Below are 23,093 nucleotides of genomic sequence, written 5' to 3' on the forward strand. Positions count from 1 at the left end.
ACAACCATAGATTTATTTCTTTGGTGAAGCAAACACACTTTACATCAGTTGGACAGACCAAAAACACTCTCCAATAGGTAGGTGTAGGCTTGGGCGGTATTACGATATTATGGTATACAGCGGGATCTAAAAATAGCAACAGAGTCAATTTCAATTCCGTTATACCGTCATAAAATATTAAATATCCTTTATTTAATGCCTACAAAAACATATGTGTGGTTGTCATCACGGGACAGTGTGGAGGAGAGAGGGAGGGGGAGAGAGGGGGAGAGGGAGATTGAGAGGTGACGTGACGAGTCCAAAGTGTCCTGCAGTTTGGCAGTTTCGACTGAACAGAAGGGAGACGTGGTTAATATGAACGAGAGGTCTGCATTAGAGCTGAAGATCTTTGCCCGAACCCGACGAGCCCTGAAAAAATCCAAATCCCTGCATTAAAATCCATCCCTGTAAAGGTGAAACAAATGATGACGAAGTAGGAAAAAAAAGCAAATTTTGACAGCGGTCAAGCCAGTCACTAGCTCAGAAGGAGCGGTCACTTATACACTGCGTATTAAGGTGGAGCCTTAAACCGCAAGCAAAAGACGAGGCCATTCGCTACACTGAAACTGCTGTCATGGAAAATTAAAGGGATGTACCTGACTGGTAGAAGATGAACAGACAATCCTACCCAAAACTTGCAAAATCAGCCAGATCAGAACTCTGCATCTGAGCCTATAGCCGCAGGAAAGGGTGTTCAGTTCTGCTGGACACACCATGAGTGCAAGACTGCGCTAAAGCCAGTGGATTTAATAATGTTCCTCCACAAACACACGAAGCCTAATCTTGGTAAGTAAATGGTTTTTCAATTATAAATAAATATTAATTAAACCATATAATCATAATGTAGACAGAGTATACAGGCTAATGGTGGCATTATTCTTTTAATATTCAGCTTCACCGCCGCCTTAATGCCAGATTGTGAAGAGAAGTGGAGAAACAAATCTTGCACAGCCTTTGTCTTAATATCGTTATTGCCAAAATAACCGTCATCATTTAGAGTTTATTTTAATTTGATTTGTTAAGCAAGATTTCTTTTCATTGGTGTGTTGGCCAATTTAAAGGTGTATGTACCCAGGCCTATATAGAGTGCTGAGATGTTACGATGTTACAGAGGACTTATTTTATTTCTTTGTTCCAACTTCCAAGTGGCCTATTGACCTTATTCTAAAATGCGGAAGTGCGCCTGTTTTCATGATTGTCTTAGAACTTCCGTTTCAGTCGCCTATGGGAGAAATGACAAGGAAAAATAAACGGCAAAAAAACGTCAAACTACTTGCCCTACAAACAAATCTTTGCATGACTATACAGACCAAGTAGAATAATATAACAAGGAAATATCAGGTTGCAACATCAAACAGCGAAACGAGCAGTTTTTATTGTCTAAAAATGAATGGGAGTGAATGAGACCGGAAGTCTCGTGCCAAAAAGATTCAAATGGCAGCGCCGGCTCGTCTGCGGAGAATAAGGTTAATAGTCTACGTTTGTTACGAAAAGATTATGTTAAAACATATAAATGACTCATTCTTGAAAAAATGCATTAGAGCTGTGTGCATGAGCACATTTGAATAATGTCGGGCTGTAAACGGGTTTGGGCTTTATAAAGCTGTCAATCAAAATGTACCTGTCGGACTCGGGACCTATCGGGTATAATTTTTATGGCCCGATTACAGCTCACTGCATTCCCGCTGCTGTTCCGTGGGAGCCGGCCAGATTTCTTACGGTGTGGGAGTAAATTTCAAAATAAATCGCGGGAGAGATGTGTGTGTGTTTGTGTAAGACAGAGAGAGAGATGCTGTGCGTCGCTTCTCTCTCTCTCTCTCACCGCAAGCCTAAGGTCGCATAGAAGGTATTCAGTTTCTGAATGGTTTAGGCTCAAGCCAACAGTTTGGTGACGCTGTCTGAGCCTTATGTCATAATTTTTTTTTTTTTTATTACGCTGGTAATACCGGATAATGGGGTAAAATATGGAGGCGGTTTGACGGTATAAAAATTTGGATACCGCCCAAGCCTAGGTAGGTGTATGTGTGTCAGAGTCAACACTCAAGAAAAGACTACTCCAGAGTGAATACAGAGGGTTCACCACAAGATGTAAACCATCGGTGAGCCTCACAAACAGGAAGGGCAGAGTTCTAAAAAAGCCTTCACAGTACTGGAACAACATCCTTCAGAAAGATGAGATTAAGATAAACGTGTACAAGACTAATGGGAAAATAAGGAACTGCTCTTGAACCTCAGTAGTGAAGCATAGTGGTATTAGTGACATTGCATGGGCATGTATGTTTGTCAGTGGAACTGGTTCTCTTATATTTATTGATGATGTGACTGCTGACAAAGCAGCAGGATGAATTATGAAATCTTTCAGGCAAAATTTTCTGCTCATATTAAGCCAAATACTTCAGAACCCAAATCATACTGCAAAGGCAACCAGAGTTTTATGCTGTTTACACCAGATGCAGAACGAGCGAATAAATCACGCTATTTGCGCGTAAATAGCCGCGTGAACATTTCAGTTTACTCGCTTTCTTTGTGCATCAAAATCACTTTAGAACAGACGCAGATTCGCATAATGGGCAGGGATTCTGTTTGCTCGGTGACTCTAGCTTCATTGCTAAATGGCTTTTTGAAGGCTGCAAAACAGTGTCAATAAGTTTAGGGTCATGTCAGAGTTCACTAGATCTTTTTAGAGGTGCATCCAGCTCTATGAGCTCATAAACTTCTCCAGAAACTTCACCTGGATGATGGAGGCTTTCAGTGGTGTTTCTGACTGAGCCAAGTTTGAGGCACTGTTGTCACGGCAGGAGGATTTCCCCAGGGAGACCAACAACAGGTGCGACGTCACAATCACGCCCCCACAAGAGCAAGCTCCTGATTTTTTTAACGTGGTGCAAATGTACGTTGAAGTTCAGATTTTTGAACTTGAGCGATTCACGCTCAATTCATGCCAGCCATTAACACCGCATTGCACCGCAGGATGTCCATTCGCTCATTTGCATTGACTTAACATGTAAATCACTCAAGTCAATCACATGAGCTGAATCCAATTGAGCTTGCATTTCACTTGCTGAAGAGAAAATAAAAGGCAAAATGCCCCAAGAACAAGCAGGAACTCTAGACAGCCGCAGTAGAGGCCTGGCAGAGCACCACCACGAATGAAGCCTATAGCATCTGGTGATGTCTATGCTTTCCAGACTTCAGGCTGTAATTGACTACAAAGAATTTACAACCAATTAAATTAAAAGTGAAAGTTTGATTTATGATTATTATTCTGTCCAATTACTCTTGGACCCTTAACAAGTGGGAGGCACATATGCTGTTGTAATTCCTACAGCATTCACCTGATTTGGATGTAAATACTCACAAATTAAAGCTGACAGTCTGCAGTTAAAGCCCATCTACAAGGTCTGTCAATATTAACAGTTGTAACACTCCTTTAGTTGTATTCAAAATAAAACAAAACTGAACCATGCAGCATCATTGACCCAAATATCAAGCAAACACCATGGCACAAGACTGGGTCTGTCTGCTCTCCATCAGACCTGTGGATTAGTGTATTGGTGAACAAGCAGGCTGAATGTCTTCAAACTTCACAGAGCAGATTCGGCTGGTGTTAATGAAGATCTTCAGCCCATCTCTCTGACCATCTCTCTGGTATAATCTCAATGACCTCATGAATGATTGATAAGTAATATGAAACTCAAGACATCTTCAGAAGCTGTGTGTGTGTGTGTGTGTGTGTGTGTGTGTGTGTGTGTGTGTGTGTGTTTGCGTGTGTGTGCATTCCTGGCTCAATTCGCTGACCAAAACTGCTCCTGATACCTGCCCCTATTGACCGATTCGGATGTGACCAGCAGAGCTGTCTATGTGAACTGAAATCTTAAAAATACTGAGACAAGTGAATTGAACAGACCTCGCTGCAGGCCGCATAGGCTACAGAGAGATCTTCAAGAGGGAATGAGAGGGGGACAAGATCGATTTAACCATCTCACGTCTTGTACCTCTGAGGAACTGGACAATGAGGCGATGCTTTCCCAGCATGCCTCAGGTGCTTTCCCAGTGGATCTCATCAAAATGAGGCCATTGCTGGAGTGTGATTTTAAAAACTTAGGTCCGTTTGGACTGCTGAGGTGCAACAAGCAAAACCCACTTTTCGCCCTCTGACCTTGCACAGGGTTTGTGCAAACAAGCTCATTGGGCAAAATACATATTGCACAAGGCCCGTGGCCAGCTGTGAGCCAGCACATCCATGCCAAGGGGGCCTCGACCAGGAAAAAAAAGCACTGCCAATGGGCGGTATCATGAGAAGAAACAGGATGACCTGAGCTTTACTGAAGTGTGCCTGTAACAACTAGAATGCTGGCATTAATCTTGTCTTAACTGCCATGTGAGCATAAAGACTGGCATGGTTGAGCTTGCCCAAGATTTGAACAGCGCGCATCGATTTTCAGTCGCGTGAATCTAGAGGAGCAGATGGTGAGCGAGCTGAGACATGTGGCAGGAGCACATACCACACATAAGGTTAATATATATATATATATATATATATATATATATATATATATATATATATATACACTATCACAGCCGTGCTGTCCATCCTAACCAGCACGTGTTTTTCACTCCTGAACCAGTCAGGGCCACAAGAGAGCATGAAACACTGCAAACAGCTCCAGGCAAATGTTATGCCAATGCAGCTGGGGTCCGAACCACAAACTTGCTGCTACATGCTTGTTAACACAGCCCTCCAGTCCATATTAAAAGCATCAGAGTGGAAGCATATCTTTACACTTGTTCTAAAGACATCCAAGCCTGTAGAAAGCAAGATCCATGCAGGGACTGAAGGTGCGATGACACAGTAAGGTGATGGCCACCCAGAGCATCCCCACATGCTATAGTCTTGGAGTCGTGAGAAGGAGGCTTTTGGCGAGGAGCAGCCAGCATGGATGGGACTGGTGGGAAAACAGTTCCCAAGCCAGTCAGAAGATGACATGCCCCATCATACTCAGCTGTTCTTTCTCTACTGAGGACTCTTGGGTAAAGTCTCTGACTGTGTCGCTGAATAGACCTGTCTGGGATATGAGCATGTTAAAGCGTGCATATCTACCGAGGTAGCCAAGGATGGTGTTCCTGGAGCACTGTGTGGCCATCGTCTTACACTGGGCACAGGTGGCCAACTTGGTACATGAGGGCATGGTTGGCCATCGTTCGAAGCTTATGCTCAAGCCTGGGGAAGAACCGCCCCTGTGCAGCACTGCCATGGTTATGCTAATACCATGGTGCAGGGCAAAAAGGCATGGCACAAGGCTATGTAGGCTTTGTCGATGAGAAACAGATAACCCAAACGCCTTGGACGCCCACCACCTGGGGAATCGCCTTTTACCCTCTGGTGTCTCACCATCAAGGGAGGTGAGGACAGAAGTGCATGAGGATTGGGCAAAGAAAAACACTCTCCATACCTGCATGTGCTCAAGTTGTGCCCCTGGAAAGAAGGGGAGAGGGGACTGGGAGCATTGATCTCTATATATCAGTCCCTGAACTGTACCCTCTAGATGGCCTGATTGCAAATCCATGACTCCTCATTGCACCGTGGACATGTCAGGTCGCCCTCAAATGTCAAGTTGGGCATCTAATCTCCAGTGTCATTGAGATGAACCATCACAACCTCTCAAAATGTAGATAGGGCGCACTTTGGAGAAGTGGTGGTCCACTACTGACAGATCACTGGTGATCTGCATATGTCATGTTTAGGAAATACAAATCCTATAAGGCCATGTCACACACACCAGTTGTCAATCACGGCTGATGACACACACAGTGTCACAGACTTGTGATCACAGATCATTCAGACCATTTATACACCCCACATACACCAGTTTGGCATAGAGATTTTTGATGTATGTTTGTATTTCTTTGTTTTTTTTTTTCACTGTTTTATCCTGTTTGCCAACTATTTTGGACTCTATGACAGTTTTTTGACTAGGGCAAAATCCATTATTGGATTGCCTTTTTTGTACCAGCCATTTCCGTTTGTCCCTGTCTTGCTCAAATATAATCTTATTTTGCCTGCACTTAGATCCTCATCTCTGTTGTTCCTCACTTTGATTCCCGTACATGACATTTGTGTATTCCTAGTCGTTGCTTGGATGTTATAAAAGTGGAAGTGGTGTCTGTGAGGCCAACATGGAGCACTCAACCTGTGGTCTGTGTGAGTCCTAATGTCCCAATAAAAAGTGAAAGGGACACCAATCTGTCAGTGGTTGCCATCTTTTGGATGAGACATTAAGCCAAGGTCCTGACTCGGTTTAATGTCCAAATCCCATGGCACTTCTTGAAAAGAGTAGGGGTGTAACCCTGGTGTCCTGGCCAAATTTTTCCTTGTGTTACAGACAGGCATCCGCTCTCTCTCTCTCCCACTCACTCTCTCTTGCTCGGCTGTCATCATCCCCTGAGACATGTCGCTGGAAGAAGTGGTACGCCATCTAGCGGAAATTTCCAGCAAGCAACAAGTGATAACAGAGCAGCTCACCGCCAGACAAGACAGGATGGAACGGCAGCTCCCCCAGGCGGCCAGACATAGCCAGTTCCCTGAAGTGAGTGCCCATCATCATATCACTAAACTCAGCGACCTGGATGATATCGACGCCTATTTACACACATTCGAAGTGATTGCCGAAAGAGAACGCTGGCCGAAGGAAAGTTGGGCAAGGATGTTGGCGCCATTCCTCACTGGAGAAGCTCAACGAGCTTATTTTGCACCTGAGACACCTAAAAATGAAGATTACAAAGCGTTGAAGAAGGAGATACTAGCCAGAATGGGGCTCTCCGCAATCAGCGCAGCGCAGCAATTCTCACAATGGTCATATAATGAGAAGCAGCCGGTGCGTACCCAAGCAGCTCAACTTTCCGTTTGGGGAGATTATGGCTGTTAGGAGAAGATCCTTCGGCAGTCCAGGTCGCTGAGAAAGTGGTGATAGAAAAGATGATGCTGGCTTTACCGAGACGACTAAGCACCCTTACCAGCATGAGAAATCCTGAATCGCTGGCCACCCTGGTGGAGGCGGTGGAGCTGGCTGAAGCTCACATTGCCAGGGAGATGGGGAAGAGATCGGCTCTGCCACCTCGGAGGGTGAACGCACCATGGCGACCGGTGGAGGGCACAGCACGACCAGGCAGCAGACCTGCGGTCCCCAGCCCAGTGGACGAGCCGATGCCCACAGAGCCGACGTCACACTCGACCCCGTCCTGGACAGCGGGTTGCGTGGACCACCGCAACATCCCTCCCGAAGCTCCCACCCGAAAAATCTATCTAGACGGGAAAACACAAACAGCCACATTAGATACAGGAAGCGCCATCACTCTGGTTCACCCAAAAACCTTAAAATGTTGTCATGAAGGAAATGACGAATCCCGATTACGTGTGTGCACGGTGATACCCACCACGTACCTGCACAGAGAGTGACCATCGCGACTTAACCGGGCCGCTGGCGCATTGAGGTCGGAGTGGTTCCGGACCTTCCTTTGCCCCTCCTCCTGGGCAGAGACTGGCCGGGGTTCGCCCACTCCTCACCCACTATCAAGCTCTATCGGCTCGTCCTAAAAGGAAGAACAAAGGACGGGCTCAGCGGGACCGCCAACCAGCATTGATGGCCACCGAGAGCGACAGAGGGGGTGAGTCATCATCTGCTAACTTATATTTTGATCTGTTTCAACAGATAACTGCAGGAGGCGACTTCGGAAGAGCACAACGGGAAGACGAAACGCTTAAACACTGCTGGCCACAAGTGAGAGTTATTGACGGTAATGAACGGCTTCCCATTACCGTGTCGCAGAGAGGCAGGGGGAAAAGAAGACACTATTGGTCATCCCAAGGACCAAGAGGGAGACGATTCTAGAGCTGAACATACCCACCCGATGGCTGAACATCTGGGAGCTGCCAACACAGTGAAGAGAATCCGCGATCGTTTCCACTGGCCCGGTCTGGATGGAGAGGTGAAGAGGTATTGTCAGGCATGCGACATCTGCCAAAGAACGTCTCCCCAATGACCACCCCTCAGCCCTCTAATACCCCTACCCATCATTGATGTGCCCTTCACCCACATCGTTATGGACTTGATAGGGCCTTTGCCGAAGTCGCCCCAGGGACATAAACACATCCTTGTCATCCTCGATTATGCCACCAGATACCCTGAAGCGATTCCCCTGAGGAAAGCCACGTCATCGGCGATCGCAAAGGAGCTGTTTCAGCTATGCAGTCGAGTGGGAATTCCAGCAGAGATACTGACCGACCAGGGCACCCCCTTCATGTCCCAGTTGATGGCAGACCTCTACCACCTCCTCAAGGTAAAGCAAATAAAGACATCAGTTTACCATCCACAGACTGACAGCCTTGTAGAGAGGTTCAACAAGACGCTGAAGCAGATGCTCCGACGGGTGGTGGCAGAGGACGGGCGCGACTGGGACCTCATGATCCCGTACGTGTTATTTGGAATCAGGGAAGTCCCCCAGCCCTCCACAGGCTTCACCCCCTTTGAACTTCTGTTTGGCCGCCAACCCCGCGGGCTTTTGGATGTGGCTCGTCAGGCCTTGGAGCAAGAGCCAGCCCCCCATCGTCGGTGATTGAACATGTACGGGACATGAGAGAACGCATTGAGAAAGTCATGCCCATCTTCAAACAACACCTGACCAAAGCCCAGCGCGCCCAGCAGAGATTATATAACCGGCCCGCCCAACCCAGAGAGTTCAACCCAGGCGACAAGTTGATGATTTTGATACCCACCACAACCTGAAAGTTCCTCGCATCCTGGAAGGGGCCATACATAGTGGTAGAAAGGGTAGGGCCGGTAAACTATCGAGTCCGTCAGCCAGGACGATGACGAGAGGAACAGCTATACCACATCAACTTAATGAAGAAGTGGGTTGCAGCTCCAGGCCACCTCGTTGCCTTCACAGAAGAGAATCTCCCCGTCGTCCACATAGGTGAGCAACTCTCACCAAACCAGAAGGCGGAGCTGCAAGCCTTGGTTGGTCAGTTCAAGGATGTGTTCTCAGAGAAACCGGGCCGAACCACCATCATCCAGCATGACATCATCACTCAACCTGGCACCATCGTCTGGCAGAGGCCTTATCGAGTACCAGAGGCTCGCCTGCTGGCTATCAACGAGGAGATCCAGAAGATGAGAAAGTTAGGAATCATCGAGCCATCCCGTAGCTCGTGGTCCAGCCCAATAGTGATGGTACCCAAACCCGACGGCACCCTCCGTTTCTGCAACGACTTCAGGAAACTTAATGAGATCTCAAAGTTCGACGGGTACCCCATGCCTCGGGTGGATAGGCTGGGTGGAGCCCGATTCATCTCCACCATCGACCTCACCAAAGGCTACTGGCAATTGCCACTAAGTGAAAACGCCTAAGAGAAAACCGCCTTCTCCACACCCGGTGGGCACTCGCAATACCGGGTTCTTCCCTTCGGGCTCCACGGGGCCCCAGCCACATTCCAACGAATGATGGACATCCTGCTGAGGCCCCACCAGCCATATGCAGCAGCATACTTGGATGACCTTATCGTCCACTCCGAGTCATGGGAAGAACATCTATCCCGGTTACGGAGGGTGCTTCTAGATCTTCGACTCACAACGGGCTCACTTCGGGCTCACAGCTAATCCCAAGAAATGCCAGAGGCAGCTGGAGAGGATAAGATGGAACAAGGAAGCAGATGACGCATTCCGAGCCCTGAAGACGGCCCTCATATCCTCACCGGTACTGCACGCACCAGACTTCGACTGCAGGAAATTTACCCTGCCCCGCTACAGTGGATGGCTACAGCGAAGAATAACAACGCTCGGGTCACCAGATGGTTCCTGTCGCTCACTTCAACGTACAACATCGAGCTGGGGCCTCCCACGGAAACGCTGACGGTCTCTCAAGGCTCTGGTCAGGATGGGCACGTCTGTCAAAACATTCTACCCCCCTCTCAATACATTACCTTTTCTCCGGCGAAAAACCCAGGACCAGGACGACGCTAAGGGGGGGGATGTAGCGAGCACACTGATGCCACGTCGCCCTGGTCACAAATTCACCCCAGCTGGAACCTCATCAACACTGGATCGTTCACAGCTAGACCTCATCAGCCAGGGAGACATATAAGCCAGCCCCACACAGGAGGAAGACGAGCTTCATTCTCAGATGACTCCCTGCGCTAACGCTTGTGTCTCTCTGTCTGTCCCACAGCGGACTCCAGCTCGTGACGATCCAGCACCCGACTTCTCACTATCCTTCACCTTCTCCCCGGAGCACCATTACCAAGAAGAGCACCGTATTTCACCCCTTTCACTTTGTAAATGAAGCACCCTCCGGGGACTTGTTTGTAACAAAACGCGACTGTGTATGTGTTTTCCCTCTGCCTCGCTACAATGGGTTTTATTTTTAACACATTTATTAAATTACAATATTTAAAAATGGATGAAAGGACTGCTTCTGTTTAAACCTTGTATACTGTTCAAATTGACTACACTTTTGTTTTGTTCACGGCAGTTTTTTGTCCATTGACTTACATTATAACATTTTTTTTATATCAAAGCCTTAACATCAAATAACCAATGCATTATTGATTGTTTGTGTTTTTCTATGTTAAGAAGAGGTAAACTTTGTTTTTACCGTCGATCACCAGTCGAAATAAGATTTATCACCAAAAATTATCCCATTTGCTGAAACAAAGGAAAGTTGTGGAGAAGTTGGCAAATTACTTCTCCTCAAAACCACCCCAGAGTGAATAAAAATTAACAAACAGCACATAAGGGTTAAAATAGTTCCTAAGTTATTGCTATTTGTTAAGTCATTCTAGGTGGTTGGCATGGAGTTAATCTGCAAGATTTTAAATGATTATGGAATTCTGCATGATTTCTACAGATGTAGCAAAAATCAATGAATATGTGATGTAAAAGCAGCCTTTTATTTGCACAGCTCATTGGAGCTTGTTTATCTACTTGTAATCATTTCCAGATTCAAATGGAGGACTCCCCTATATTCATATTATTTGTTAAAAAGGGTTTGGTTTACATGGCTGTACTAAATAAAGGTGTTGTCCTAAAAAAAGTGCAGCTACAGGAGAAGCCTGAAAAGTAAATCTAATTAAAATTTTCAACCCGATATAATGTAGAGAAATTAGCATCTCACTTTAAGTCTCATGTCTATAAAAGCCTGAGGTACCCAGCCAGATTGTAAAAAAGCTTTTTCAGTGCTCTTTGGACTCTAGAGCTGAAGAGCAGAATATTGATTTTGATCTACTTATTCATCAATACAATTGTGAATAAATTGCTTAGCGAGAGACAGAGCTGGGGAGAAGCGTGCCAAACTGCACTATATTTGAAAAGTGACTAACAAATCATTTTCTTATATTCACATCTGGGTTGAAGTGCCAGTAATGTCTACATATATTTTCAAGTGCACTGTCATAGTGTCTCTGTTTGTGTATAAATCCATACAGGTTGCATTAACAGTAACCATGACCAAAGGCTTGTACAAGGACATGAACAAATTTATAAGCAATAAAAAGAGACAAAAATCCATATAATTAGTTGTTGCTTCTTAGAATCTTGAACAAGGAGAGCCCTCCAGTGATTACTTGATTACTAAAAATGCTATTTGTATCATCATCAAAAGTGTTCCAATCTGCTTGTCTTATAAATGTTCTTGTAAGAAATAAATCCTAAAATGGGAAACACATGCTTCTCTTCTTGTCCAACTAAGCTTGGCACCTGGAGGGAGGCATGGAAAGTTAAGATGAAATTTGCTCATTGCTGACAGCCTCAGTCCATAACTTTGAAAACAGAGGTTTTTATTTCTTTGCAGAGCTAAAGTCAAATCATTATGGAACACATTTAACTCTGTCACATCTTTAACAAATGAATGTGTTATTTATTTTTTTCAGAACTATGGTGTGAAATTATGATAAAAAACTGGTCAGTCAGTGAAAAAAGCACATTCCGTCAATCCACATAGGATAATTATTATGCATGTTTCATGCATTTGGCCACAGTATTTCCTGTAGAGATGCTCCCCTCTTATTGTTAAGATTATATAAGTTTGTATTGTATTTACTAGGAATGAGGGACTTGTTTTAAAAATTAGATTTGCATGATCACTCAGTATTTACAGAATACTTTGCCAGAATGCAAAATGTGGGATATACATATTATTCATTCGTTCAACTTCCTTCACCTTAGTCCCTTTATTTATTAGAGGGCGCCACAGTGCAATTACCTGCGAACTTATCCAGCATATATTATATGCAGTGAACGCCTATCCGCTGCAAAACATTACAGAAAACATTACAGAAAAACTTGTAAAAAACAAAAAAATAATAACTATTATTGATATTATTATTACACTGCTCACAAAATTAAAAAGGTAACACTTGGGAGTTACATTGTGTTCTTTAAGTGTTCTCTTTATTTTTTTAAGCAGTATATATTCATATTATTTTAATGTATTGTTTGGCCTGGTTCAGGAAAAATAAAATATTGCATTACCCCAAATTCTTCACATTCTCTTATTTAACATTTTCATTCTCTCATGAAAGTCTTTAATTCGCACAATAAACTTTTTGCTGTTGAAAAGTTACTAAGCTTCTGTCAGGGGTCTGCCAATTTGGTATTCGTGCCTCCACCTGTTGCAAAACGTATCTGCTAGACTCTGAACTTGCTTACACTCTTCTTTAATGAGATATGCTTCGTTAAAATTTTCCAGCATATGGGGAATGTTGGATCCTGCAGTTATACATTTAAGTTCCTCTGAATAGCATTTGTTCTGGACGCTCTTCATGATACATATTTTAGCTTTCAGCGACTCTTCTTCTGTAGGTTGGCAAATTTGCTACTCTTTGCACTCATTCTGAGTAGAGTGGGCAAAGGAACGAGCCACATGGATGAGGCGAGCTACAGCTGTGAGGAGAATGCTGAACTTGGAGAAACACTCAAAGTGTTCTGGATGCATCACATCTCTGGTGACATGAGTGAAACCAGCTACCACCTGGGGATGCACATCACAGTTGGTTCTTCTCGATTGATTCTGGAAATAACCCTGTTGTAAAGTTCGTTGTTTTGGGAAGAAGAAGACAGGGTCTGCGATTCTGGTGAGCAAAAAATGTTTTACTATATTTTAGATTGCAACACACATGAGGCTCTGTGTGTGTGTGTGTGTGTGTGTGTGCTCTCTCTTCTCTCCCAGTTGCTCCTTCTCCTTAAGAAGGGTGTCTCTCCGGCTCAACCACTAGAATAAACAGGTGTAATTAATTATTTTTGATTGGCCTGCTGATTAGCCGCCGGGCTCTGAGCATGCTCTCCCCCCTCATTGGGTGTTCGATCATGCTTACCTCTCCACATGCCCCCACTGCCTGCCTCAGGCCGGGGAACCCCCTGGAATCAATACGTTGCATTGGATAGGTGTCGAATTTCGACACAGAATTGACTTTTTTATAATCCACACAGAACAGGACCAAGACCAAGGACGCCCAGCTGGTGCTCTCTGGCCCCAGGTCATCCTTGTTTGTAACCAGCGTAGCAAGCATCACCTCCTCCGCCTCCCTCCACTGCTTTAGCAGATTAATGTGATATATTTGACATGAACCTGCCCTATCCGAACGAACTACCTCATAATCGAGATCGCTGACTCGTCGTGTGACCACAAAAAGCCCTTGCCACTTGGCAAGTAATTTGGAGCTGAAAGTGGGTAATAGTACAAGGACTTTACCTCCCTGTAAAAAATTGACATAGTTTAGTGCCCTTATCATAACGCCGGTGTTGGTCATTCTGGGCCTTGAGCAAAATCTCTATAGAGAGCCGCCTCAGTGTGTGGAGTTTTGCTCAAAGGTCGAGGATAAATTGAATTTAATTTTTATTCTGCAAAGGTTCGTCCTCCCAAGCCTCTCTAACAACATCTAAAACCCCACGAGGCTGTCTGCCGTACAGAACCTCAAAGGGGGAAAACCCTGTGGAGGCTTTGTGGAACCTCCTTCACAGCGAATAATAAAGGCTCCAACCACTCATGCCAATTTTTTGCGTCCTCGTGAATAAAATTACAGATCGTGTGTGCGTGTGGTTAAACCTTTTCATCCAGCCCGTCTGTTTGTGGGTGATAGACGCTGGTGCGAATAGATTTAACACCCAATAATCTGTAAAGTTCGCGCAATGTGCATGACATGAACGCGGTGCCTTTATCAGTGAGAATCTCCTTGGGATTCCCACTTAGGAGATTATACGAATCAGAACCTCTGCAACACTCTTTGCTAAGATGTTACGGAGCGCTACTGCTTCCGGGTATCGGGTTGCATAATCCACTAGAACTAATGCAAACCGGTGTCCGCGTGCGGATCGCTCTAATGGCCCGATGAGATCCATACCAATTCTCTCGAAGGGGATCTCCGTAATTGATAATGGGCGCAAAGGCGCTTTTGGGGTGGCCGCACATAAGACTCACACATAAGACTCCTAATAATCTTATAAATCCAGGCCGATTAGTTCCCAGAATTAGCAGGTTTTTGGGGTGCAGGTTAACTGATACCTCTACTTTATGCTTTTTACCCCGAAATTGAATATCTATTGCTGTTAGTGGGTAGTGAATTACATTCCCGTGCACACACCTTACCCTTACCGTGCGGCTCGTATCCAATGCAGGGTCTTGAAGCAGGCTTTGGTGGATGGAGGACTGGTTACAACCCGAATCCACCAAAGCTTAATATGTACCCACTTTTATACTCACAGGTATCTGGTATAGCCCGTCACGACCGGAGGTGATGATTGGCATGGCTGGGACGCGGATCAACAATCTCACCTCCTTTGTGGAGCAACTCTTTGGTGCGCCATCCTCGTGCCCGTGGCGCCAATACATCGGCCCAGTCCTTCCCACTATACCCCCGGGGCCAGCAGGACCAACCGATTGAACCGGAGAGAGCCTTGGTGCTGTCTGGAAAGTCTCCCCACTTTGGGCCTGGGAATAGGATGGGGGAGAGAGACAGAAAAAGAGGGGAAGAAGAGAGAATATCTCGCTGACCCTGGACTTCGCCACCAGATGATCCTTGGGCCGGTGGCACTAGACCCACTCCGATGTTCGGGAGGGAAGGTGGGCGATGAACTGCTCCAGCACCACGTCATCCATTATCTGAGCGACAGTCCGGCCATCCTGTAGTAGCCATCTGCGGCAGGCATCACGGAGCTATCGAACAAAGCCATCGAACGGAAGAGCCGGCGTTGCTCCTCGGGTTGCGGCCGGCCCACTGGAGAATGGCTCGCTTCAGGTCGTTAAACTCTAGGAGATTTTGGATCGGTAATTGCTGTGCGGCGAGTTGGACTTCGCCCGACAACAGGGGGATGATTCTTACCAACCACTCGGCCTGTGGCCAGCCACATGCCTCCGCCATCTTCTCAAAGAGGTCCAAGAACGCTTCCGGGTCGTCATGCGACACCATTTTGGGAAAAGCGATGGGAGGGTGGGGGTCAGATGTCGGAGTGGGCCTGATCTCCTGGGTCAGCAGACTCAGGATTCACTTGCGGTCCTCCCGCTGGGCCTCCATGAGGACTTTATACCGTTGGTCTTCGATGTTCTTCATTTCCACCAGCGCATCATGTTGTTGTTGGTGGAGGACCGTGAGGGCCTGGATGGCTTCCGCAAATGGCAGCCTTGACTGAGTGGTCATTCTGGCAGCAAAGATTCCCGGGTTTCGGCACCGCTGTTCGTTGTTGTGGGAAGAAGAAGACAGGGTCAGTGATTCATGTGAGCAAAAAATGTTGTATTATATTTTAGATTGCAACACACATGAGGCTGTGTGTGTATGGTCTCTCCCGGCTGCTCCTTCTCTTCTCCTTAAGAAGGGTGTCTCTCCGGCTCAATTACTAGAATAAACAGGTGTTATTTATTATTTCTGACTGGCTCGCTGATTAGCCGCCGGGTTCTGAGCATGCTTTCCCCCTCATTGGGTGTTCGATCATGCTTACCTCTCCACAAACCCAATAAGACCTTGCTATCTGTGTAGTAAGTAATGCTATCGAACGTTATGTCTCTCTGAAACTATCATTTCAGCAATCTCAACGGCAAGTAGGGCTGCACAAAGCTCAAGTCTTGGGATAGTTAGGTCAGACAGAGGTGCCAACTTCGCCTTTCCAAAGACAAAGCCAATTTCAGTCTGTTCTTGATAGCTTGTCAACTTGATGTAGGCAGTGGCTGCTTTTGCCTTAATTGAAGCATCTGAAAAGATGCAGAGTTCTCTTCTTAGAGCACATGCAGTGGAAAATGACGCATATGGGCATGGTATTTGGATTCCCTCCAGATATCTTAGGGAATATTTCCATCTAAACCAATCAACCTCCATGTATTTAGGAAGTGGAGTATCCCAATCTTCTGCTTGTTTTGTCAGTTCTCTGAGTATAAGTCTTTCATGAACCGTGATGGGTACAAGGAACCCCAGAGGATCATAGATACTGTTCACAGTCAAAAGCACACCTCTCCGAGTGAATGGTCTCTGGTCTTCTTCAATTTGAAATATGAATGTGTCTGTGCGCATGTTCCAGAGCATTTTTTTTGCATCACTGCTGCAGTCTGCTTTTGCTTCCTTAGCTCCTTGTCGTAGACTATACACTCCAACAGCAGGCGAAGGACTATTCCCAAAAAGGTGGACCCGCATTCTGTAACGGACAATGTCAGAAGCAGGGTCGTTGTTTTTGTACCACAAGAAGTGAAGACAATCCCGAAGATCCTCCTTGACGAGAAAACAGTGAAACATATGTTTGATGTCAGCAGTGATTGCTACCTGTTCCTTCCTGAACCTTAAAAGAACACCTAACAGGCTGTTATTGAGGTCAGGACCAGTGAGCAAAATGTAGTTGAGCGATACTCCTTTATATGAGGCACTACAGTCGAAGACTACACGAATCTTATCCAGTTTCCTTGGATGATACACACCAAACAAAGGTAGGTACCAACACTCTTGTTCCGGCTGTACTGGTGGAGCAACTTCAGCGTGACCCTTCTTTAACATTTTTTCCATAAACTCTAGGAAATCAACTTTCATCTGTGGTCGTTTTTCCAATAAATGCTAGAGCGAGACAAGATGGTCAAAAGCTTGTTTCCTGTTGTTAGGCAGCCGCAGTGACCGAATGGGCAAAGGTGCAACCCAACTTTTAGAAATATCCTGATAGCACTCAGCATCCATTATTTTTAGGAACTCAAGATCCTTCATGGGTGAAGCGACTCGTCACCAATGATGACCCATCCTAGGTCAAGCCTTTGCGCAAAGGGTGATTCTCCAGGGCCATTTATCTGTTTCAGACCTTGTGTAAGATATCTCTGCCCAATAAGAGGTGAATTTTGGCATCTGGATTCAAAGGCAGAATCTTATCAGCGATATGTTTCGGATGGGCATGATGGTAGGCTAATTCTGGAGTAGGAATTTCGGCGTGAACATTAGGGATTTGGTTCCTTCCAGCAGAGAACATTGTCTTGGACTCTTTCCTGCAGCCATTAGGGAACACATTGACAAGGCATATTTTAGCACATGTTCAGCCACTAAATCCTTGACCAAATACTTCAGTGCATGTCGACTTGACCTCCTGTATTTCACCTTTATCTTCCTCCGTACCATCTTCTGTATAGTAGGTTTCTCCCATTTACTCCACCTCTCTGCTGGAGCTTGTGCGAAAAAGTTAAATCCTGGGTCAGTGCGAGCCCTTGCATCTGTGGCAATATAGTCCACCAACATAGTGAAAGGTGGGAAGTTAACAGAATATTCATGTTTAAATATTCTTGTACCTAAATAAAGCCACTTTTCTCGTAAGTTGTATGGAAGTTTCTCAATAATAGTCTTAATACTCCTGGATGTATATGTAAATAAAATGTTTCCCAGGCCCAATAGTTGATTGGTTGGTCATCATATGCAGTAAGGCCTGAAGTAACCATGCTACTACAAGCTAAGTATCTGATAGGGTCTCCAGTGGCCGCAGCATGATCATCACTAGCACCATTAGGTTTTTTTAAACATGCATGATCACGGGAAGTGACTGATCAGCATTAAAGTTGTGCTGCGTACAAATGGCTCCTCTATGGTAGTGAACTGGCAAAGAGTTAAGCTTTTTATTGTGACTTTGTTGAGGCAGCACTCCGCAGGTCTGAGGAGCCTGATGTGGCATAATGTCTGCTACAGCAGCATCTTGATTTTGATTAACCCTGGATGATAGGGGCGTTGCGGCGGCAACATCATTAGATTGACAATGCAAAGGATGTTCCATTGGTAAAGCATGATCACTAATTTTTTGCAATATTACATCTTTGCTGCATAGGCTAGTTTGTTCTGACACGTAAGCCGCGACTCGCTGGTCTTTAACCTGACTGTGAGCTTTACTGGATACTTCAAAGCCCATAATCTGTAATTCGGCTACAAGAGCATTAGCCTCTGCTATGGCAGCATCCTTTTCTTTCTCATCTGTTAATGCATCAAGATTAGCTTGAACATAAGCTTCTTCTACTTTAGGTTCAGTTTCCTTTTGTGTCTGTGCTGATCTAGCTTGTGCTGCTTCAGGTTTAGCCTTTGATATGGCAACAGCCATACTGATTTATGAACTGGTTAAAGTACTGGATAAATGACTACTTCTTAAACGCACAGTTTCAGATTGGATGTCTTCATCGACTTTTTTTATTGCTGCGTTGTGACATTGTGAATTGCTATGATGTCAGTAGCAGAAGAAAACTTCATGAATTTTTCAGAAGAAGACTTCATGAATTTTTTCAGTAATAAAATAGAAGGCTTTAGACAGAAAATAGGAGATGCCAAACTTTCTGCACCGGCTTATACTCCAAATCCTGTAAATATTTCATTAAATCATAATAATAACCTACACTGCTTCAAAATCATAGAACATGAAGAGTTAGTAAAAATTATAAATAGCTCTAAACCAGCTACGTGTATGCTGGACTCAATTCCAATAAAATTACTGAAAGAGCTGCTACCTGCTTGAAGAGAACCTCTTTTTAACATTATCAACTCTTCTTTATCTATAGGCTATGTTCCAAACTCTTACAAGCTAGCTGTTATTAAGCCTATTATTAAGAAACCGCAACTAGACACCAACAACTTAGCTAACTATAGGCCTATTTCAAATCTTCCATTTATGTCTAAAATACTAGAAAAAGTTGTTTCCACTGAATTATGCTCTTTTCTGCAGACGAACAATATTTTTGAAGTGTTTCAGTCAGGTTTCAGGGCTCACCACAGTACAGAAACCGCCTTAGTGAAAATTACCAATGATTTACTCTTAGCTGCTGACCGAGGGTGCGTCTCGCTATTAGTTTTACTCGATCTTAGTGCGGCATTTGATACCATGGACCACAATATCCTCATAAATCACTTAAAGTCTATAGGTGTCCAGGGACAGGCTCTACAATGGTTTAAGTCATACTTAACTGACGGCTACCAGTTTGTGAATATTAATGGACAGCCTTCACAAATCTGCCCAGTAAAGTATGGGGTGCCTCAAGGATCAGTTTTAGGCCCTTTACTGTTTACAATTTACATGCTACCTCTGGGAGACATTATTAGAAGACATGGGATCAGCTTTCACTGCTATGCAGATGATACTCAATTATATATTTCAACTAAACCTGACGAGACGTCTGAACTTTCTAAACTAACTGAGTGTATCAAAGACATCAAAGACTGGATGACCAACAATTTTCTTCTCTTAAACTCCGACAAAACAGAATTATTACTTATTGGGCCTAAATCTTGCACACAGCAGATCTCGCAACTCAATTTACAATTAGAGGGATACAAAGTTAGTTTAGCTCTACTATAAAAGATCTGGGTGTCATATTAGACAGCAATCTAACTTTTAAATACCATATATCCCATGTCACAAAAACTGCCTTCTTTCATTTGAGAAATATCGCTAAATAACGAAATATGCTATCCATCTCAGATGCAGAAAAGCTAGTCCATGCTTTTATGACTTCGAGACTGGATTACTGTAATGCTCTATTTGCTGGCTGCCCAGCATCCTCTATTAACAAACTTCAATTAGTACAAAATGCAGCAGCCAGAGTTCTGACCAGGTCTAGAAAATATGATCATATAACCCCAATTTTATCCCCCTTACACTGGCTGCCTGTTAAGTTTCGTATTGAATTTAAAATATTACTTCTCACCTATAAAGCTCTAAATAATCTAGCTCCTGTTTATCTAACCAACCTTCTGTCTCGCTACAAACCAACTCGCTCTTTAAGATCTCAAAATTCAGGGCTTCTGGTAGTACCTAGAATAGCAAAATCAAGTAAAGGAGGTCGAGCCTTCTCTTTCATGGCTCCTACACTCTGGAATAACCTTCCTGATAACGTCCGAGGCTCAGACACACTCTCCCAGTTCAAAACTAGATTAAAGACCTATCTGTTTAGTAAAACATACACTCAATGCATCACCTAGCGGGTTCCACACTGGCTTCGGCATCTTGCTTATATACACTATGAACAGCAGCTACGCTAATTATTCTCTTTATTCTCTATTTTCACCTGGGGATACTCATCCCAAGGTCCTCAGATTATGCGAAGTCACTGATTGGATCCAAGACCAGCGAAGTGATGATCCCAAGGATTCCATATCCAGGAGCAGGCCATATCCTGAGCTGCTGCTGCGCTGATGGTCGTGGGGAGTGGAAAACATGAGTCTGATTCCAGTGACGCTCCAGGGACAGACGAGTCTTCGCTGAGGCCATCTTCCAGCCTAAACCACGGCGAATGAAGCTCTGCACAAGACTTTTGGCCAGCGGAGAAATTAAAATGGTCGTGCCCAACTGAGCCTGGTTCTCTCAAGGTTTTTTTTCTTCACTCCCATCAGCTGAAGTTTTTTTTTCCTCTCCGCTGTCGCCACTGCCTCGCATGGTTCAGGATTGGTAGAGCTACGCATCGATGAATTGGCTCTTCAGTGTTTGAACTCTCAGTAATGATTAAATCACACTGAACTGAGCTAAACTGAACTGAACTGAACTTAAACACTAAAACCTGAACCACACTGTTCCAGTTACTGAACCACACTGTTCCAGTTACTATGACCATTTATGTGAAGTTGCTTTGACACAATCTACATTGTAAAAGCGCTATACAAATAAAGCTGAATTGAATTGAATTGAAAACATTATCACTTAGCTGACAAGTCGCTGTTACATGGTCACTTCATTGATATTAATTGCTCCGAAAGATGGCGATCCTTGTGACTCTCAATTCAGCTGCATGGCCGTCTTTTCACTGACATGGACCGCACTCCGTTCAGCTTAAATACTCCCAACAAACTCCAGGACACAGATGAATCCCTTGCATAAAGTTTACTGATAATATTGTGAAACTGCAAACCGATACAAATAAGATCGGTCAATATTAAATCCAAATACAGATGATTAAGGAAACATCATAAGTTAACTAGGATCAAGTTATTAAACGATGGCCAACAATTAGCATCAATATAACTTGTCCATGTAAATCGCCTCACAAAATATGGCAATAGATACAAGTCCAATGTTGCACAATAAGAAATACTTACAGAAGTTGCTTTGCAAGAGAGAGAAAAAAGCGATCACTGGAGAGACAGACAACTGAAAGAGCTTGCAGGCTGCTCTGACTGCCTCCGAATGAGTTTACTTCCTGGTTTATGTCATGCGCAGCGAGCGTCCTTGAAGTGAAAAGAAAACACTGTACTGCGGCAATAGAAAGAGAAAATAACATTGCCTTCTACCGATGCCACTGGTAAATATAATATTGTATCATCTGCATCCATTACTGCTTTTCTATGCTTTAAAACCAAAGGAAGATCATTGGTATAAATAGAAAATAACAGTGGTCTTAAACAACTTCCTTGAGGCACAACACATTGCAACTCTTTCACTTCCGAATAACCTCCATTATAAAATACACATTGCCTCCTACTAGTCAGACTTTAGAATACCCCAACTTTTAAACCAATGCTGAAGTTTGAGAAGTAAATTTATAACATTTTAATTTTTCAAGCAATAATTTATGATCCAGTGCATCAAAAGCAGAGCTAAAATACAATACTGATCCTACTAAATTACTATCATCAATCTGCACTAAGCAATCATCAAATATGTGTGTTAATGCTGTTCCTGTTTTATGCTCTACTAGATATGCATGCTGAAAGTCAGAATAAATTGTTTTCTTTAAAAAATAATTGAATTTGTTCAAACACTATGGTTTCAAAAAACTTTACTAAGAACTGGAAATAAACTTATTGGTTGACTATTAGCCCCACTAAAACTCAGTGCCGCATTTTTCTGTAAAGGAACTACCTTTGCTTCTTTCCAAGATAAAGAAAAAAATTAAGGCAGGGGCTTTAATACTCTCATTGAAAATATGACAGACTGGTTCTGCAAAACATTTCCTTTCCTGATGGTTTATCTATATTTATCATTGATATTTTTTGTTTCTTTTGTTGTACATTTACTTTCTTCAATTCAAAACATAGAGCTGGGTTATCACTTACTATTTTTTCAATTTGCTTTTTACTTGATGTAATATCAGTTAACATTTCTTATGTTTCTTCTTCCGTGGTCTGTAACAACAACCAACAAGTAATGATTTGACAAATGGTAACTGTACTTGTAGCCTAGATGTGGTCAACCCTGTTCCTGGAGAGCCACCTTCCAGCAGATTTCAGTTGCTACTCATATCAAACACACCTGAACCAATTAATTAGGACACGAACACCACGTGATAATTACAGGCAGGTGTATTTGATATGGGTTGCAACTGAAATCTGCAGGAAGGTGGCTCTCCAGGAACAGGGTAGGCCACCCCTGTTGTAGCCACATAATCCTCTACATCTATAGGCATTAAAGGGCACCTAGGTTACCCCTTTTTTAGATTTAATATAAGTGTTTTACGTCTCCAGAATGTGTATGTAAAGTTTCAGCTCAAAGCATTCATCAGATTTTCATTATACCCTTTACTAGATCCTGTATTTTACATCTTTCCACCAGGGGGTTGTTTTGTCATACTGCGCCTTTAAGGCGAGT

At 44.1% G+C, this 23,093-nt stretch overlaps 1 protein-coding gene across 1 annotated transcript in view; it reads left to right on the forward strand.

The window, feature by feature from the left end:
* Positions 1 to 310: 310 nt before the first annotated feature.
* The window catches only part of LOC147840511 (uncharacterized), a 44,028-nt gene continuing 21,245 nt past the window's right edge, over positions 311 to 23,093 (forward strand). The window contains exon 1 of the mRNA XM_087283724.1: positions 311 to 825. Within this exon, the coding sequence (XP_087139850.1) occupies positions 792 to 825 (34 nt within the window). The 5' untranslated portion in view covers positions 311 to 791. The remainder of the gene's footprint in view (positions 826 to 23,093) is intronic.

This window comes from Danio rerio, chromosome 15 (assembly GCF_052040795.2).
Source record: "Danio rerio strain M-AB ecotype USA chromosome 15, GRCz13ab, whole genome shotgun sequence".
In the NCBI taxonomy this organism is placed as follows: Eukaryota; Metazoa; Chordata; class Actinopteri; order Cypriniformes; family Danionidae; genus Danio; species Danio rerio.